Consider the following 21,356-nt stretch of genomic DNA (forward strand, 5'->3'; position numbering starts at 1 on the left):
AAAGAATTCCACATCAGCGAAACAAGAAAGTGAAGTAGTAAAGCCAGACCCTTGTGCCATAGTTCAAGTCCCAGTTTCACTATTCTACTTCACATTATATAAAATGAGAACACCAATAAAAACCACCACTAATGTTACTATAAACTCCAAAAAGGAGTAGGAAAGTTTGAAAAGGCAAAATAATTGACGTTCTCTTTCCCCAAACACAGATGGTTTTAGTATTTTGTTTATTAGTAATAGGTTTACTAGTCATAGATTTCCTTACTGTTTTTATCAAAATAATTTTATTGAGGTATAACACATACAATAAACTGCGAATATTCAAACCGAATAACTGAATGAGTTGTGTCATATGTGTACTCCGTGAGACCATCACCAAATCAAGACAATGAACGTATCTATTACCCTAAAAGTTTGCTCCTGTCCCTGTGTAATCAATTCCTCGAGCACTCACTTTCGTCCCCAGGAAACCACCGGTATGTTTTCTGTCACTACAGATCAGGCTGTATTTTCCAGAATTTTAAGTGGAATTTTTTTAAACATACAGTGTTTTTTGTCTGACTTTTTTGACTCAACATAATTGCGTTGAGATTCATGCATATTGTTTTAAGGTACTTTTAAGGCACACAGGATAAAATTTCTTGAAACCTCAATTGACATTATTGAAAGGCAGACTCTTTTTATGTTTTCAAAGTGGGGCATGGGCTTTTAAAGGCCGATTTTGTTGATCTAATGACATAATGTGGAAAATTAATGAAAATGCTATTCGAAGACTGCTGTAATTCTTAACAATGCTAAATGTCTCAGAACTCTGAAACCCAGCATAAAATCAGACTTCCTAAGACACTGATATTAAGGCAGGGGCAGAGCAGACAGTAGATGTTCATTCTCCATAAAAACAAAAGTGCTGAATTGATTATACTGTTTCAACAAGAAAGGCTTATGCTATGCTGCACCCTAATCCAAGGTAGTATCTTAAGAATTCTAAGAAATCCATTTTTGCCTTAAAGAATCTTACAAATTAAATTAAGACAAAGACAGAAGCAATTAAGGAGTAATTCTATTAAAAGTAACAATAGAGTAGATTTAAAGCCTTGAAAATATTAAGTTCAAGGAAAATGAGAACTACATTTATCACTGAAATCCTATCTAACCCGGTAGAGTACAGAAAATTGCAGTTTTCTTCTCCTAAGCTCTAGAAGGAATTTAGGATTTGCATTTTAAATTACTCACCTTTCAATCACCGTTACTTTGTATATGTCAGAAAACTCTGAAGTAATTTTGATATTTCCCGAGAAAAGAAGATGCCCAAATTCCCTACTGTAATTCTTTTCAGTAATTATATTGTGATTCAATATGGTCTATACAGCAGAATATTACTGCCTATATGTGTGTACATTTGAACTGCTTGTTAGCAGATTTACATCGTAAGACCTCATCTGAAGCACAGAAAAATCCCATCAGTTAGGCATGACAGTTATTATGATATTCATTTTGGGGATGAAAAATAGGAGGCTCAGAAAGGAAAGATGCCTCATCTGAGGTCAACAGGTCAACCCAGCTAGAATCTGAATACGGGTCATCTGCCCTCTGACAGCCTGTTGACTTTCTAACCTGCCTACTGACCCAGACAACAGGCAAGGAGATATAAAGCTTTTAGCTCTGGAAGCCTTTTTTTCTCCCAACAAACTCTTAGCAAAAATTCTAGTAACACAAAACATTTAAAAGTAGGACAGCTCTGTTTGAAATAAGGTATGGTGTCCACAGGCTGCTCACTCTCACTTCCTATCATCACTGGTACCATCCCTCCACTGATTCTAATAGCCACCCATCTAACTCAGTCTCCTCAGATTACAGGTAACAGAGAGCCTGCTGACATCATACCCCAAGGACTTATGGTTAGTATGTAGCAGAAGAAAATAAAAAACCCTAAATTTCCCAAATTCCAATCAAATGAGCATCTTTCTTTTTCATGCCCTACCCAGCTCATTCCCTAACAAGTCAGATAAAATAGTGCTAAAAAGAAAGAAAGCACAAGTGCACTTTTGTTTCTTTTTAAAAACTGTTTGTGAGTACAAAATGGGGAGAGGGGGAATAATCTCAAAAAGAAAAATAAAATCTCAAAGTCTGCATCACTTTATGCAACTTTAAAGGTCAATACTTGTAAACCCTTTATTCTCTCCCTTCCAATGTCAGCTGTAACTAACATGTACATACTTTTGTTCTGGGCCTTAAGAGTGAAACAGAAAAATAGTTAAGATATCTTATGCTGAACACAGAACCTAGAGACCAACACTACCCAGAAGCTAGTACAGTATATTCAAAAATGTCTGTGGAATAAATGAATACAAAAAGAGCCAGTCTAGTTGAAAAGGGAATTGGTTGGGCCTAGAACCAGAATGATTTATTCAGGTTAATTTCAACTATAAACCCCAAACATAGACTGCCTCCTTTAATAAAAAGGTTATAAAGAGTAAGTATCGTTCACAGGCCAGGATAATAGCATCAGCTAGTTATCAGGCCAAATAAAACAAAGATAGAGAAAAAAATGATGTCACTCCTACTTAACACCTGGTCTTTTTTTTTTTTTTGGGCCGCACCACATGGCATGTGGGATCTTAGTTCCCTGACCAGGGATTGAACCTGTGCCCCCTGCACTGGAGGCACAGAGTCTTAACCACTGGACTGCCAGGGAAGCCCCAACACCTGGTCATCTTTAAACGGTTGCTTTAAAACCAAATTTCGCAAAAACCTGAAAACACCAACTTCCTTCTGAGAAGCATCTGCTAAAAAAAACATGGTAATCACAGAAGTCTGTGATTGTAAGTGTAAACACTTACATCTTCAGTCCAGTCTTCCGTTGTCCACTCGTCCACAGAATTCTTCCAGGACCCTGTTGACAATCACAGTTTACACCACAAAGTCAAATAATGTCTGATTCCAAGTGGTTCTCTACTGTGTACGGCACAAGATATATCACATATACCATCAGCAATATACTTTACAATCCAAGAAATATGAGGCTCTTAATCTATCTCAAGAAAATCAGTCATGTTTTCAAATGCAAGTTGGCTAAGTACTATCCACAAAAACTCAAAAGCAATGTCTCAGATTGCTTTTGGATGATATCCAAGCAATTCTGCCTTAAGAAAGAAAGTATGGCACAGCACAAACAAATATGTTTAACAAGGAGTTCCTTATGATATATATTATTTAAAAGAGAACACAATTCAGTATAAGGCAGCTCTGCTTTGGGCCCTCATTTCAGGTGGATTATCAAATTTAGAGAAGTATGTTTTTCTTTTTTTCTTGGCTGTACTGGGTCTTCGTTGCTGTGCGCAGGCTTTGTTGCGGTGAGCAGGGGCTACTCTTCTCATTGCAGTGGCCTCTCTTGTTGTGGAGCATGCGGGCTCTGTAGTTGCAGCATATGGGTCCTAGAGCGCCTGGGCTCAGTAGTTGTGGCTCACGGGCTCTAGAGCACAGGCTCAGAGCAGATTCTTAACCACCGTGCCATCAGGAAAGACCCGAGAAGTATGCTTTTTATATTAGTTCCACTGTATGGTTTCCTAATAGGTCTCTAGCAAAGCTAAACATTAGTCCTATTCATGTAAAGTATGTGGCTATTAACTCCTGATAAGCAGGTACAGAAAATGTGCTCAAACAGTTCTTACAGAACAATCATTTATATATAAAACAATTAAATGCTTTAAAGAAAAGCATGAGTTCAGATATGTTGACACTAGTGCTTAGCGATTCTGTATAAGTATATTCCCATTATTTTATTTTTTATTTTTTTGTATTTTTTTGCGGTACGCAGGCCTCTCACTGCACAGGCTCCGGACGCACAGGCTCAGCGGCCATGGCTCACGGGCCCAGCTGCTCCGCGGCATGTGTGATCTTCCCAGACCGGGGCACGAACCCGCGTCCCCTGCATCGGCAGGCAGACTCTCAACCACTGAGCCACCAGGGAAGCCCTCCCATTATTTTAAAGCATACATGCAAACACATACTCAGATAAAATGCTTTTAAAAGGAAGCACACCAAGATACTAACTATAACCAAAATCATGAAGTGGGACTGTGAATGTTTTCAGTTCCTTCAATGGGAAGAAATAAGTTGAGAATCTGACTTACAATGAGGTTTGTGTGTGGGAAAAGGAAGGGCATACCCCTGAAGGAAAAAGGCAGATGAACAGATCTAATTTCCTTGGAATCATGTCAATAACCTAATAACTAAACTGATGGTGTCACCTAAGAAAAGAGTCCTTTTCTATGGAATGCTTTCAATAGGATGTCCCTAATTTGAGATTGATCATGGCAAACAAAAGTAGAATCTATGGATTTATGGAGCATGGCTCCTTGTAAAATACCACCCCAGATATGCTACTCTGTGATTATAAAACAGAGATGTTTCAAACCTGAAAACATTCTCTATTGTGTGAGAAACCTACACACACCACTTAGAGACTTCACCTATACTGTGGATCACAGGGCATATGCACTGCAGGGAAGAACTCCCTGCTCTTCTGTCCCTCTCAATTGCATGTATCCTTGAAATGACAGTAAAGTTTGATAGATAAAGGTTTCAATATTTTTTAAAATAAATTTATTTATTTACTTTTGGCTGCATTGGGTCTTCATTACTGTGCGTGGGCTTTCTCTAGTTGTGGCGAGCGGTGGCTACTCTTCATTGCAGTGCATGGGCTTCTCATTGCGGGGGCTTCTCTTGCTGCGGAGCACGGGCTCTAGGCGCACGGGCTTCAGTAGTTGTGGCACGCAGGCTCAGTAGTTGTGGCTCGCAGACTCTAGAGTGCAGGCTCAGTAGTTGTGGCGCACAGGCTTAGTTGCTCCGCGGCATGTGGGATCTTCCCGGACCAGGCCTCGAACCCGTGTCCCCTGCATTGGCAGGCGGATTCTTAACCACTGTTCCAGCAGGGAAGTCCCAGGTTTCAATATCTGAACTGACAATCTGATCCTTTGTTTTGGCTAATTTATCATATCTTTAAATGGTTTCCATAATTTCTCCAGAAATGTCACAAAACAACTATCAATTTATGTGCCCCCAAAACATCTCTTTGAATTAAAATATTTTCATAAACGAAAGCAGAAAAACGTAATAGTTTAAGTGAAGAAACACAAGGTGCAATTAGTCCCAGTCAGAAATCAGTACTGGAACCTGGATCTCCAGACCCCTGCACAGGTCTCTTAGCACACTGTACACAAAGCTAAATGAATCCAACACAAGCCATCCAGCTATAATTCAATATCATCTTCCTTTCTTAAGTACTAACTAGTGCCTTTCTTAAGTACTTATACATAATCTCCAACCTTTTACTATATTTCCTTCCAGACTTTTGTCTAAGTACATGCATAGTTTTAGAAGTTTACAAGTGGACTAATTTCAAAGATGGCCGGTACATAGTGGTCTTGGTGCCACCTCCATCCAACTTACCCTGTGTTCATGCTGTCAAATTCATCATAGGAGACAGTACTCTAAAGACTACAAATTCTATAAAAAGCTGAGGCTCATTCTAAGCAGATTTAGGAACACTCTAGTCAAGAAATAGAAAAAGCCTCAAAAGTCATTCATAAAACTTTCACCTTCAAAGCAACTAAGATTATAACAGGAAACAATTTATGGTGAATTTTCCTTAGGAACCTTTCATCATCAATCATCAACCAACTAATCCTGGGTTAAAAGCCTACATGTAAAGAAAGCATGATGCTAGGTATCAAAGTCATATCTCACTGAAAAGACAAGTAAAAATTTAGGGAGTGATCAGGGTAGTATATTACTGAATGATATATAAATTACATGAATCTGATTAATACACTGGAAATTTACAGGATGAAAAAGTTATGGAAAGCTAAGAGAAACTTTATGGGGAAGATGAATCACAGCAAAAACCTTGAAGGCTGGAAAATACCTGAACAGATATTTAAGAAGGGATATTCGGGACTTCCCTGGTGGTTCAGTGGTTAGACTCTGTGCTCCCAATGCAGGAGGCCCAGGTTCGATTCCTGGTCAGAGAACTAGATCCCTTATGCCTCAGCTAAGAGTCCGAATGCCGCAACTAAGACCTGGTGCAGCCAAATAAATAAACGAATGAATAATTTTTTTTTTTCTTTTTGCAGTACGCGGGCCTCTCACTGTTGTGGCCCCTCCTGCCGCGGAGCGCAGGCCCAGCGGCCATGGCTCAAGGGCCCAGCCGCTCTGCGGCATGTGGGATCTTCCCGGACCGGGGCACTAACCCGCGTCCCCCGCATCGGCAGGCGGACTCCCAACCACTGCGCCACCAGGGAAGCCCTAAATATTTTTAAAAAAAAACAAAAAAAAGAAGGGATATTCCAGGGGAGAGAAACAATGATGAGGCATTACAAAAAATTATAAAATATTAAAATTAACCTAAAGTTCAGAACATCCTTTTTTTCCCCCCAAAAATGTGTAAGTTGTGGCAAAATACTTATAAAATTTACTACGGTAATCATTTTTTAAGTGTACAATTCAGTGATACTAATTTAAAATACACATTCTTATACATGATATGTAAAGAGACTGGCCTACCACTTAGAGAGGAGTATTATGAAAATAATTAAAATGCAAACTTAGACATGTAGAAGAGGATGAGAAGCTGAGTACATTTACTTATTTTATTTCTACTTATTTCTGGCTGCATTGGGTCTTCATTACTGCGCGCAGGCTTTCTCTAGTTGCAGAAAGCCAGGGCTACTCTTCGTTGCAGTGTGCAGGCTTCTCATTGTGGTGGCTTCTCTTGTTGCAGCTCTAGGGAGCATGGGCTCAGTAGCTGTGGCGCACGGGCTCAGTTGCCCTGCGACGTGTGGGATCTTCCTGGACCAGGGCTCGAACCTGTGTCCCCTGCACCAACAGGTGGATTCTTAACCACTGCGCCAACAGGAAAGCCCCGAGTACATTTAAAAGCAGGCAGAAGACAACGTATGAAATTGTAAGCAGAAGTCCAACATGGTATGGTGTTATGTCAAGCCCCGTGTCAGCAGCCAAGGTCAAGCTGTTGCAGTGACCCACCCTAGATACACGGACTCGAAAAACTACATGACATTAGATACAGAAGAATACAGAGTCAGGTCCTAAAATCTTATTTTGGAATATTAAAATTTTACAGGAAGACCTTGCTCCCCATTGTAGACCTACAGACCTTCACATCAAACATACGAGAAAAATTCAATGACATTAATTTATTTCTAGCTTAAAACAATAAATTTGAGATGTATGCTTTATGTTCAGTTTAACTTGATGTTAGCCCTCTATCAAAAGGACATATAAGGCAGCCTTACAGAAAAAAGGACAGCAGTGATGCAAAAATCTGTGTCACCTTGAAGGCCAATGTGAAAAACACTTCTATTATCAAAAGCTGGTAATTACTTTATCAAGCAGTTGTAGAAATATAGTTCACAAACATTCATCTGATGAATTTTTATTAGCTAGCCTTGATAAAAATGGAAGATATTTTAAGCATTTTATCAGATTCTTAACTAAGAAATTTTAAAAAAAATTCATACCTTTGAGTCCCAAAGAATTTTTGTTTGGCAGATTCTGAGCTACATTTTGAGCATTTGATGCCAGTTCTGTGGATCAATGTAAAATGGAAGGTTTTAACATATCACAACAATTAAGGTATTCATCAGAAAAGAAATTGGTCAGCAAATTAAACGAAGGAGGGAAAGCATCAAACTAAGTATATGCTGTGTGTCCAAGGAAAAACAAACTTACTGCAGTCCATGCTATGACAGACTGCTATGGTCCAACTATGAACCTTAACAGCCAGACAGATCTTGAACATTCAATTTACATCAATTATGCTTGTTCTCATTCCCATGTTCACCAAGTTCCCTTCCCACTTGTCAAAGAAAACATTCCAATCTGTTTAAAAGGTATGTTTTTAGTAAATTTATAAATTAGCATTTTGACTACCCTTCAGTCTTTCTATTTTGGGTAATGTTTGATTCTGACTCTAGGGAATGGATTTGATTATTATCCTGTCAAGTCAGGTTTCTGAGCCTATGAGGCTGTGGGCTAGACTCAGAACTCTGGGTTATCAACAAGACAATACCATTCTGTGAGGCTTCTAGAGAAATAGCCAGCACTCCATCAGATGACATCTTTTAACTGTATTTTGCATCGAACACATTCTGCTACTCTAAATGAAAATAAGAGGAATGAGAGGGAAGAGATAAAGACAAAAGGAGAAGGAAGAAGAGATGGAGGAATATGAAAAAAGAAAAATAGCAGTTAATGGACTAATTCAACATTCTGTTTCAAACATCTGATTTAAAAATCAGTGGCGGTTATAAATAAAGCCACTATAAACATCACATGCAGGCCTTTGTGTGGGTATTTTCATTCCTCTTCAGTAAAAACTTAGGGTTGGGATTGTAAGACTGTATAGTATATGTATGCTTTCACACCAGGAACGTAGGAGTTCGAGTTACTCTGTCACCTTCACTAACACTTGGAACTGTCAGTTTTTTTAAAAAGCTATTTTAATGGATGAAAGGTGGTAGCCTACTGTGGTTTTAATTTGTATTTCCCCAATGACCAATGATGATTAGCACATTTTTGTGTGCTTATTGCCATCCATATATCTTCCTTTGTGAAGCATCTGTTCAAATCATTTGCTCATTTTTCATTAACTTTTTATTTTGAAATAATTATACATTCACAAGAAGTTATCCTTCACCCAGTCTCCCCCTATGATTACATCTCACATAATTCCAGTAAAATATTATAGCAAAAAAACTGACACAGATACAGAATGCGTATACCGTTCTATGTCAAGTTTGTATTGTGGTAAAATAATGTTTATGTGGTAAATAAAATTTACCATGCTAACCTTTTTTTTTTTTTTTTTTGTGGTATGCGGGCCTCTCACTGTTGTGGCCTCTGCTGTTGCGGAGCAAAGGCTCTGGATGCACAGGATCAGCGGCCATGGCTCATGGGCCTAGCCGCTACGCGGCCTGTGGGATCTCCCAGACTAGGGCATGAACCCGTGTCCCCTGCATCAGCAGGCGGACTCTCAACCACTGCGCCACCAGGGAAGCCCGATGCTAACCTTTTTAAGTGTACAGTTCACTGGCATTGAGTAATTCACAATGTGATATAACCAGTATCACCATCCATTTCCACAACTTTTCATTTTTTGTTCATTTTTAATTGCTCATTTTACTAGGTTTGTTTTCTTCTCAACGAGTTGTGATAATTCTTCACCCATTCTGTATACAAGTCCCTTTTCAAATAGAGGTTTTAAATAAATATTTCCTCCTAAACTATGCCTTGCTCCTTCATTCTCTTTATTCTCTTCTGAAGAACCATGTTTTTCTTTTAGACTCATGTTTATTATGCCCTACGTAAGAAATTTTTGCTTAATCCAAGGTGGCTAAGATATGCCCTGTATTTTCTTTAGAAGTTGTGCTTTCAGGTTTCACATGTAGAGCTATTATCCAATTGTGGTTATTTTTTATATACAGTATACCATTGAATTGCCTTGGAACCTTTGTCCAAAACCAATTGTATCTGTGGGTTTATTTCTAGATTTGCTATTATATAATTGATCTGTCTCTGTGCTTTTGCCAATTCCACAGTCTTGACTATTGTACCTTTAGGGTAACTTCTTGAAATCAAGGAGTGTGAATCTTTGAACACTGTTAGTTTTCAAAACTGTTTGGGCTATGTTCAGACCTATACTTTTCCATAAAAATTTTAGAATCAAATTACTGACACACAAAAAATTTGTTAGGATTTTGAATGAACTTGTACTGAACCTGTATATCAATTTGGGGAGAAACAACATGTCAATAATATTGAATCTTCCAATGCATAAACACTGAGTATCTTGCTCCCTTTTTGGGTCATCTTCGATATTTATCATTGTGTTGCATAATTTTCAACATATAAATCTTGCACATATTTTGTCAGATTTATACCTAAGTGCTTCATGTTTTTGTACTACTATAAATGGTATATCCTTCTGTTTATTAATGTTTCTTCAAACACTCAATTTTACATTTTACTGTAAGATTTTATAATTTATATTTTCATTTAGAAGTCTTATCTTGCACATCATTAGACTTCTTCATAAGCATCTGATATTTTTTGAGGCCACTAATTTTTTTTCCATTTTCTCTTTGTTGATGGTTTATAGAAATATCACCTGTCAACTATCTGCACTGTTTAAAGCTTCCTAATTAATTTCATTAATTTATCTATAGATTCTTTTATATCATTGCCAGAAATGACAGGTTTTTTCCTCCCTTTCCAACCCTTCTTTTCTTTTTCAATCTTTGTTTCAGTGTTTATGACCTCTGGTACAGGGGTGAATAGAAATAATGAGAGTAATACTCCTGTTTCTCTTCAGTTCAACTAAATTTTTTGCCTTTATGTAAAAAAAAAAAAAAGGTAAGAGGGTAAGAGTAGTGAGAGTAAGCCCCTTGATCTTGTTACAAAAGAAAAATATTCTACACATCACTATTAATTTTGAGGTCTGCTGTGACTTTTGTAGAAATCGGGAATGAATGTTGGGTTTTGTCAAATGCTTTTCCTTATTAAAATGATATGGAGTTTCTCCTTTATTCTGTTAAAGGGGTGAATAATCCTTTTTTTATTGAGATATAACTCATATAACATAAAATCCACACTTTTAAGGCAAAGAACTGATTGGTTTTCAGTATATTCACAAGGTGTACAACAATCACAACTACCTATTCCAGAATATTTTCATTGCTCCAAAAAAATCTGGCACCCGTTCCTAGCCACTCCCCATTTCTCCTAAACATTCCCAGCCCCCAACAGCCACCAGTCTACTTCTGTTTCTATGTATCTGACTAATCTGGATAATTCTTCTTACACATTCAGCCACTGAAGGACATTTGGCTTTTATGTGAACCTGTATCTTCCATTCTCTTGGGTATATATCTAGGAGTCGTCCGATTTTTTAAATGTTAAACTTGAATATCAAGTATAAACTTAACATGGCCATGATACATTAGCCTTTTTCTAGTCTACTGAATTGATTTCCAATATTGTGACTTAAAATTTTTACAGCTGTTTTGAAGAATGAGATTAATCTGTAAGTGCAAATGTTAGCAAAAAATTTATTGACAAAGTATCTTCTGATGATTTTTAATAGCTATAATATTAATTATAATAGATTATAAAGATAATTAATATCAATATTCCTTTTCTTATTCCTACAACGAATTATATGTTTCTTCTGTTTCCCTTGATAAGTCTCACAATAAACTTATCAATTCTATTGATACTAGTCTTTTCAAATTACCGTTTTTATAACTTTCGTTGGTCCTCTTGATAGTATATTTGATTTCTAGTTCGCTGTGCTTCTGTGATGGTGGCAACTGTCTTTTTTAGCTAATTATTGAGCTATACTTTTATATTTTGGGTTATAATTCACGAAGTATCAAATTATGTTTTTATAAATATAATCACAAGTTAATATATATTATCAGGAAAAAATCTTCAAAAGAGCTTTATTAAATAAATAAGCCAATTAACAAGTATTTATCTGTGAATTTCAGTAAAGAAATAATCTTAAAACTGCAGGACACAGAAAAATCTGCAAAAGCAACTGTTGCCCTAAACCCATCTATCATCATCTACCTCTTTATCTGGCCAAATCTGTGTTCACCATTATGAATGGTAAATACTTTGTTTCAAGTCTTGCACTAAGAAATTCTATATATCCCTGACACTGAGATTTGAGTGTGGGTTTGTACTGCCTTACAGATTTATTACAGCCTCTTCTTCAGAGTGCAAAAGGGGTAAACCACATACTTTATCGTCAATGAGATTTATAAGTGAGAAACTTTGGAGTTAAGAATCAGCTAAGAGTAGTCTCAGAGGTAGGACAGCTGCCTGTTTTTCATTCTTCTCCACCAGCACACTTTGATGTCATCTTTGTACATTAAGAGCTCAAACAATTAAAATACATCTCTGGTGAGAAAAGACACTTACCAGTTCCCTCATCTGCACCATTCTGAGCAGCTTCCCAACCTACTGGTTTTGTCCCACACCCATCTATAGATGGAGAATCTGAATAGTCCGCAGGGTTAAATGTCCTTGGGTTTGAAATAAAGAATAAAGGCAAATCACAAAATTAACTGTACATCATCTTCCCCGAAACAAGCCCTGTCCCTTCTAAGAACCACTATAAGAAACTTCACCCTCCTTCTCCTATTTAATTATAGCCAACTCTTCTTGCCATCGGAATGCAGATCTTCTGAAAAGCAGAGGTTGCCTAGAACCTTCCATACACTCTTGTATGATGCTCCTACTTCCCTAAGTTGTCCTCTGCATCCTAAAGCAAGTGTGGAGACCTATAATAGTTCTAGGCAGGGTAATGGCTCTAATGAAAAACCCACCCACCCCCTCCCAACTAAGCCTAGACTTAAATAGGCAATAGGTCTTTTCTTCCGAAGTCAGAATCCAATTTTGGATTTGAACCTTTTACAGTAGAAGTATATGATTCTTTTTGTTTAGATGGATGTAAATAAAAAGAAAACATTTTGTTCAGTGCCTCTTTTTAAATTAAAATCCTCAATACCCATGATTCAGATGTCTAACTAGAGCCAAATTAAATAGCACTGCTAAAATTTTCACAACAGAATTAAAAAAAATTTTTTCCAGCATTATTGGGGTGTCACTGACAAAAAGAACCACAAGAGTATTTTTTAAAGTAGACAGCAAAATCCACAAAATCGTTTAAAGCTACTGGGTTGGGCACATACGTTCATATGTTCCGGCCAGTTTGCTCCCTGTGTTTTCATCCTTCCTTTGTCCACAGGGAGCTCAGGCAGAAAACAGAGATGGCAGGAGTCACCACCTGAAGGCAGTGACCCCCAACAGTGCTGCCCTGGAGATATGGAGAAACAAAGGACTTTTCCTTTCTTGACTGTCATCTACTTATGGCCTCTATAAGAAGCTTAAAAACTTTTTATAAAGATCGGGGGCGGGGGGGGAGAGCTAATGTTTTGGATAACAGCAAAAAGTGAGAGAACCAGAAATAATGAATAAATAACTGATTATACCATCTATTTAATAACAATATACTCATCCTTCACAATTTAAGATAAAAATGATTGCTTTTCATAAAAAACAAAACAAAAACATTTCATTTACTTACCATTCAAAGATAATTGCTGGATTTACCAACATAACTCTCTTAAGCAATGGTTTTCAACTGGGGTGGCTGTGCACCTCCCTCCCAGGGAACATTTGGCGATGTCTGGAGACATTTTTGACTGTCACAACTTGAGGAGGGGTGCTACTGGCATCTAGTAGGGAGAGGCCAGGGATGTTGCTAAACATCCTACAATGTAAAGGGAACCCCACCACCTCAACAAACTATTATCCAATCCAAAATGTCGATAAAGCCAAGGCTAGAAAACTGCTCTAAGGCCTACTGCAATACAATTTTATTTGTGTTATTTTGCTTTTTCAGTATTGTCTCTTTAAACTACAGAAGGTAATTACTTCAAAAATAGGATGGCTAAGACTTACCCCATGCCTTGTGTTGAGAATCTTCCTGCCCCTCTCCCTCTGCCACGTCCAAACGCTTTTAAAGAAAATATAGTGTAAAAATAATACTTATGTCCTACACAACTATAATTCTACCAACTTCATCCCTTACACACCTACCCAAACATTACTGTCATTGTTCCTAACAGCACCAACATTCCCAACCAGTGCACCCAATCTGCTGGTCCCTAATGACACAAATATCTACAGTTATTGATCTCAAAGGATAGAAAAGAATTTAATTCTGCTTGTACAACACTTGTCATATTTAGCAGCTTAACACGGGCAGGTTTTTTATATATATATATATATATATATATATATAAAATTTATTTTTGGCTGCATTGGGTCTACATTGCTGGCCGCAGGCTTTCTCTAGTTGCGGCGAGCAGGGGCTACTCTTCATTGCAGTGCGTGGGCTTCTCATCGCAGTGGCTTCTCTTGTTGTGGAGCATGGGCTCTTGGTGTGGGCTTCAGTAGTTGTGGCTCGCAGGCTCTAGAGCACAGGCTCAGTAGTTGTGGCGCATGGGCTTAGCTGCACTGTGACATGTGGGAGCTTCCCGGACCAGGGATCGAACCCACGTCCCCTGCATTGGCAGGCGGATTCTTAACCACTGCACCACTAGGGAAGCCCCTGATGGTGTTATTACATACCATTTTTAATACTAAGATTCTGACCAATGACCAAAAGGGCAGCAAACAAGAGAGCGAGCAAGCAAGAAGAAATAGTTCTATTCAGTGACTCTCCAGTTTTTCTTAATCGAATCCTAAATTGTGGATTAAAGACCTAAACACAAGAGCTAAAACTATATAGCCCTTAGAAGAAAATACAGAGCAAAAGCTTCATGACACTGAATTTGGTAATGATTTCTTGGATATGACACCAAAGACTCAGGCAAGAAAAGGAAAAAATTAGACTTTAAACTGGTGTATCAAAAGGCATGAACAGACTAAAAAGAAAACCCACAAAATATTTACACATTCTACATTTGATAAGGGAGTAACACTGAGAATACATAACGAAATTCTACAACTCTCTAACAAAACAAACAACCAGATTAAAAAATGGGCAAGGGACTTGAATAGACATCTCTCCAAATATAATATAAAAATGGTCAATGAGCAGATGAAAATATTCTCAACATCACTAATCATTAGGGCAATGTGGCACCCATTACAATGGCTACGAGTGAGAAACAGAGAAAGAGAGAGAGAGAGAAGAGAAAATAAGTGTTGGCAAAGATGTATAGAAACTGAAGCCTTTGTACACTGTTTCATGGGAATGTACAATAGTGTAGCCACTGTGGAAAACAGTTATGGCAATTCCCCCCAAAATTAAAAATAGAACTATATGATCCTTATAGCGCAGAGAACTCTGCTCAATATTCTGTAATAACCTAAATGGGAAAGAATTTGAAAAGAATAGATACATGTATAGGTATAACTGAAGCACTTTGCTGTACACCTGAAACTAACACAACATTATAAATCAACTGTAGTCCAATATAAAATTAAAAAAAAAATTTTTAAGGAAAAAAAAAAAGAATTATATGATCCTGCAATTCCACTTGTGGGTATACGTATCCAAGAGAATTTGAAAATAGGGTCTTGAAGAGATACTTGTACACCCATGTTCACGTTCATAGTAGCCTTACTCATAATAGCCAAAAGGTAGAATCAACCTAAGTGTCCACTGATGAATGAATGTGGTATATACATACAATGTAATATTATTCAGCCTTAAAAAGGAAGGAAGGGGTTTCCCTGGTGGCACAGTGGTTAAGAATCTGCCTGCCAATGCAGGGGACACGGGTTCGAGCCCTGGTCCGGGAAGATCCCACGTGCTGCAGAGCAACTAAGCCCATGCGCCACAACTACTGAGCCTGCAAGCCACAGCTACTGAGTCCACATGCCACAACTACTGAAGCCCGTGCGCCTAGAGCCTGTGCTTCGCAATAAGAGAAGCCACCACAATGAGAAGCCCACACACCACAACCAAGAGTAGTCCCCGCTCGACACAACCAGAGAAAAGCCTGCACGCAGCAACGAAGACCCAATGCAGCCAAAAATAAAATAAATAAATTATAAAAAAAGGAAAAAACAGAAGGAAATTCTGACAAATGCTACAATGTGGATGAACCTTGAGGACATTTTGCTAAGTGAAACAAGCCAGTCACAAAAGGACAAATATTTCATGATTCCACTTATATGAGGTATGTAAGAGTACTCAAATTCAGAAAAAGGTGGTTGCCAAGGGATATGTTAGCCATGCTAGTATAACTAAATGTATATTTAATCATGTACAGTTAACTTATCCAGTAGTTCAAGTTAAACTATTAAAAGATATGGTCTTAACAAAAATCTACCCTATCCCCAGAGACAGGGGAATACAGGGAAATGTCCTAAAAAGTGGAAGAATTCTAATAATGCATATTAGTGGCTACTATCTATTTTAACACTGTCGAAAGGCAAAGGTAAGACTTCGGGTAAGTCTAAAAGAAGGTTGGAAACTTGGGTTTAAAAAAAAACAAACTTAACTCTAAGAAGAAAGCTTTCAATGACCAAGTTTTGGCAAGACTCCTTACAGTTAAGAGAGGTGGTAGGGTGGGGGGAGGAGAGTCATCATGTAAGAAAACGAATTCACAGGACATAAAACACTTAACTGTAAAAAAAAAAAAAAAAAAAAGCAAACAAACTTTAGTATGTCCATACAATGGAATATTATTTGGCTATAAAAAGAAATGAAGTACTTATACATGCTACAACATTGTGCTGATATGTGGTAGAACATCAATGAATCTTTAAAACATTAAGCTAGGTCAAAGAAGCCAGTCACAAAAGAGCACATATTGATAGATTCCATTTACATATCATATGTCCAGAACAGGAGAATCTATAAACACAGGAAGTAGATTACCAGTTGTTTACTGCTGGGATGGCGAGGGGAGGGGGAGGTGATGAAGGAATTGGAAATTGATACTTAAAGGGTATGGGATATTCTTTTTGAGGTGATGAAAATGTTCTGAAATTGATTATGGTGATGGCTGCATAATTCTAAAAATATACTAAAACCCACTGAATTATGCAATGTAAATGGGTGAATTGTACAGTATGTAAATTACATCTCAAGAAATTTTAGAGGGCGATAATAAACACTGTTACCAGTGAAGAAAACAGAAACAACACAACTGCTCTTGATTAAGTGCATTCATGTGCACCCATTCAGTGGCAAACTGTGTGACAAAAGGAATATTTAACAGTGGTTAAGTATTAAGAAAATAGGGGCAATTTTTTAAAAAGGATTCTGCTAAAAAATCATTAAACAATTATCTAATACTTGAGCCAGAAAGCAAGATGTACATGAAAGAGAAGAAAGGAATTTATAAAAGAAAAACATAACCTCAGGCCAAAAGTTCAAGAAATCCTGCAAGTCCCCTGGAAAAAGTCAGTATCAACTAAATATCTCCATGTCTCCAGAGAGCAGTAGCCGCACCCAAGTATGAAACACAAACAAGCCAATTATCTTAAGTAGATTTTAAAAAATCAAATCCATCTTCATGTACATTTTAGCAAGCTAACAAAATTGTTCTTTCCTATTCACCTGGCTAGTTACACTACCAGTAACATTGTTATCTGTGTATATACATTTTCCTATACTGTTATCTGGTACAAATAGCTGTTTTCACCTAACAGCTCGGAAGAGAGACCTGGGTTCTTATAATTGAGAAAAACAACATTAAAGTAAATTATCATAAAGAATAAACCAATGTTATGATAAATGCTAAACCTTTACTCATAGAGGTCTATCTAGTGACTCTGCACTACATCTATGTTGAATAATTGCTCAAGTTTTTAATTGTTTAATATTTATGTCTTACACTGAGAGCCAGAGTAGAAAAGTTGCCCATTTCCCTTGAGAAAAGCCAAAACACAGAGAACAGCTAACCACCTCTAGTGGAGAAGGCAAATCTAAAGAACAGATATCCCCCCTGGGGCTGAACATGTGCAACCTAAAGAAAAATAAGAAGATAGAAAGCAATCCCTTTCCTTCACCCCCAGGAGACTGTAAGCAGGGCTTTGATAACAGCCAAATGCACCAGAAACTGTGGGCTCTTGAATTTATCACTGCACACTCTGGGTCATGATCTTTAAGATACTGAGTAGTTCTAAAGTTTTTTGTACAGACAAAAGTTCCCAGATTTTCAGGGCTGGTTCAATGATCAAGATGGTTGCTGTGTTGACCACAAGCTGCCCACCTGCCCAGAGACCTGTTCAGCCCACAAAGAGAACAGGGCACTCTGGGGCTTGTGGCTCAGAGACTTAGGACTCAGGCAAGTTGTGCCTCTTTGTCCCTGGGTCAGGGTTTATCCACAGAGATAGGAATACGTCTTCCCCAATCGCAAAGTAGCGTAAATGAGTCAAATGACAACAGCAAATGCCGCAGGGACTCAGTGAGAAAGAGATCTTATTTCGAGTCTTATCCTCATATCTCATATATTAGCTTTTCCTTAGCAAATAAGTCTGATTATAAATGTGTCACAATAATTATTTCAGGAAAGAATTAATGGATTCTAATACCAGTGAATAAAAGTCTGATGGGAAAATGGTTATTTACACAGTCTCAGAGCACTCCCCCCCAAAAATATGTATTAATTACAAAGAATGAAGGAGTAACTTTACAAAGGAGAAACTTAGCAGAAACCACTTTCCTTAAGTAATCAAAGGTAACATCACTAGCAATGGGATAAATCTGCATCATGTACCCTCTAACATAAGGTACAGCTATATCATTCTGTGGCATTCCGGCCAAACACTGGTAACATGAATCTAATCATGAGGAAACTTCTCAGTTTGCTAATCAAGGACATTCTACAAAAGAGATACTTCCAAAGTGTCAAGGGCATGAAAGACAAAGAAAGACTGTTCCAGATTGATAAACTATTCTAGATTGAAGGACACTACACAGACATGGGAACTAAATACTGTGTGTGATCCCAGACTGGATCCTGGACCAGAATATTTGCTTTTTGTTATAAAGAACATTAGCAGGATAACTGGAAATTTTTGAATAAGGCCTATACATTGTATCGATGGTAATTTCGTGATTTTATCATTTTAAGGTAGCTCTTTAAGACAATATATTTTTTCATAAGAGTTACACACTAAAATATTAAGGGGTAAAATGGCATTATGTTTGAAATGAACACACAAGGGTTTCAGAAAAAAACAGTAATATGTACATACAGAGAGGAAATATAGCAAATGTAGCAAAATATTAAAGCTTGGGGACTCTGGGTAAACACTGTGCAAAATTCTGCTGTACTTTTTTATTTCAAAGTAAAATGTTAAAACTGCACCCTAAGCACTTATATGTATATTTTATATTCCAGTGAATACATTTTATTCTGTGAAAAATCTAAGTTGTTCTTCATGTTTGCACTAGCTAAGCTGATCCTTCTACACAGAATGTTCCTACCCAGATTTTCACATGGCTTTCTTCCTCCTCACTTTAAATCCCATCTCCTCAGAGACCTCCCTAGGTCCATCTAAAGGAAACCCTATTGGCAGTTGATCACGTCACCAATCACTTTCTTAAGTAAGTCGAACAGTGCTTTTACTTGATTGTCTCTCCTCCTTCCCCACTAAGGATGTGAGGAACCATGTCTTATGCACAGCAGTATCTTCAACAATATAATAGGTACCTAAGTATCAGTTGTTGCGTTAAAGACTGATATGTAACCCCAATGTCATAAACATGGATTTTTTTTCATGGACTCATATTTAGAGGCATAATAATAATATTACTATTCAATTACAGGAAATAACCTAGTTGTTCAGCAACTTATTTTAGAGCATTGCATTTTGTAAAATACTTTTTGTACCATGACCCGAGAAGGCATTATAGAAAATTCAAGAATTAAAACTAGAATGTCAGCACCCAGTAGGTGCTCAACAATTAAACTTTCAGTTATATTATATAGACCATATTCATAAATTAGTTTCCCAGGTGGCGCAGTGGTTAAGAATCCACCTGCCAATGCAGAGGACACGGGTTTGAGCACTGGTCCAGGAAGATCCCACATGCCATGGAGCAACTAAGCCCATGTGCGCCAACTACTGAGCCTGTGCTCTAGAGCCTGTGAGCCACAACTACTGCACCTGTGTGCCACAACTATTGAAGCCTGCGCACCTAGAGCCCATGCTCCGCAACAAGAGAAGCCACCACAATGAGAAGCCCGTGCACCACAACGAAGAGTAGCCCCCATTTGCCGCAACTAGAGAAAGCCCACGTGCAGCAATGAAGACCCAACGCAGCCAAAAATAAAAATTAAAAAAAAAAAAAGTTAGCTGAGTGGCTTGATTATATTGTAACTTCTTACACAAAAGCCAAGTAGTTTCATCCTGGAACACAGAATTATATTATTTTTTTTACTAACTAACATGGCACATGATGAAGAACTTTATCAAGAATACTCCCAATCTGAGTTTGAGATTGGCATGTACACACTACTATATTTAAAATAGATAACCAACAAGGATCTACTGTATAGCACAGGGAACTTTGCTCAATATGCAGTAATAACCTAAACGGGAAAACAATTTGAAAAAGGATAGATACATGGGCTTCCCTGGTGGCGCAGTGGTTGGGAGTCTGCCTGCCGATGCAGGGGACGCGGGTTTGGTGCCCCGGTCCGGGAGGATCCCACATGCCGCGGAAAGGCTGGGCCCGTGGGCCATGGCCGCTGAGCCTGCGCCTCTGGAGCCTGTGCTCCGCAGCGGGAGAGGCTGCGGTGGTGAGAGGCCCGCGTACCGCAAAAAAGAAAAAAAAAAAAAAAAAAGAATACATACACGTATATGTATAACTGAATCACCTTGCTGTATACCTGAAACTAATACAACATTGTTAATAGACCATGCTCCAATAAAAAAAAAAAAAGAATACTCCCAATCTCACAGATTATTAACATGGTCTTCAATCTAAACTCAGGATTAGATACTTTATAAATATCAATTAAATTCCACATTTTGTACACAAAACACAGTATTATTTGATGGCCAAGTATCTATGAATAGTCAACATTTATAAATTTCTGAAGGTTTTCACACCAACTACTAGGCTTACTTTCCAAAAAGCAAAGCCCAGAACACTAACGATAGCCTAGCACAGCTGTTATTCTCCTCTTCTGAAGAGGCTGTTTTCTCACAAAAACACACAACTCACAAGCTACCTTTCCACAAACTTTAAATGAATCATAGAAGAATGATCTGTTACAAGTGTCACACTGATTCTTGCTCCTCCCAATACAGAGAAAACATTCAGGGAAAGGTACAGAAAAACTAGGTGTATAAATGGAACTTAATTTTATTTCATTTGCTACAGTTTATACTTTCCATGAAATGGGAGTAAAATATACTCCCATTTTATATATATGATTTTTTATTTAATACAGAGATTACCAAATTCTTAACATAAATTACAAAAAAAATGTACATTAGCATATTAAATCCATGCTGTTTCATAATACTCTTTATGCTAACACTGTGTAGATAAGGCAAAAATTAAAGAGGAAAGGGGTGATTTATTAAAATTTTAGCAGCTTAACATTTTAGCTAATTTTATCATGAACATAGATTACTGTTCTGAGGGAGAGCCAACGTGAAGTCAGCAACAGCTGCCCACAAGTATGGTCAAAATTAAAGAATAAAGGCAATGGAGACCTCAAAGAATCATTTTTAAAGTACACACTTTAAACCATGTACTTGTTTTTTAAGGATGCATTTTAAAATCT

The 21,356-nt window shown here is 37.7% G+C and overlaps 1 protein-coding gene across 5 annotated transcripts in view; it reads right to left on the reverse strand.

The window, feature by feature from the left end:
• Positions 1 to 21,356, reverse strand: part of UBAP2 (ubiquitin associated protein 2) — a 125,868-nt gene that overhangs the window by 32,118 nt on the left and 72,394 nt on the right. For 4 of the 5 annotated variants that reach the window (XM_082656202.1, XM_082656201.1, XM_082656207.1 and 1 more), the window contains exons 7-10: positions 13,549 to 13,603; positions 12,004 to 12,107; positions 7,539 to 7,604; positions 2,841 to 2,893 (exon numbers count right to left, since the gene is read on the reverse strand). In XM_082656202.1, the coding sequence (XP_082512328.1) occupies positions 2,841 to 2,893; positions 7,539 to 7,604; positions 12,004 to 12,107; positions 13,549 to 13,603 (278 nt within the window). The remainder of the gene's footprint in view (positions 1 to 2,840; positions 2,894 to 7,538; positions 7,605 to 12,003; positions 12,108 to 13,548; positions 13,604 to 21,356) is intronic. The other variant, XM_082656203.1, reaches the window with a different exon arrangement.

This window comes from Grampus griseus (assembly GCF_964374135.1).
Source record: "Grampus griseus genome assembly, chromosome: 6".
In the NCBI taxonomy this organism is placed as follows: Eukaryota; Metazoa; Chordata; class Mammalia; order Artiodactyla; family Delphinidae; genus Grampus; species Grampus griseus.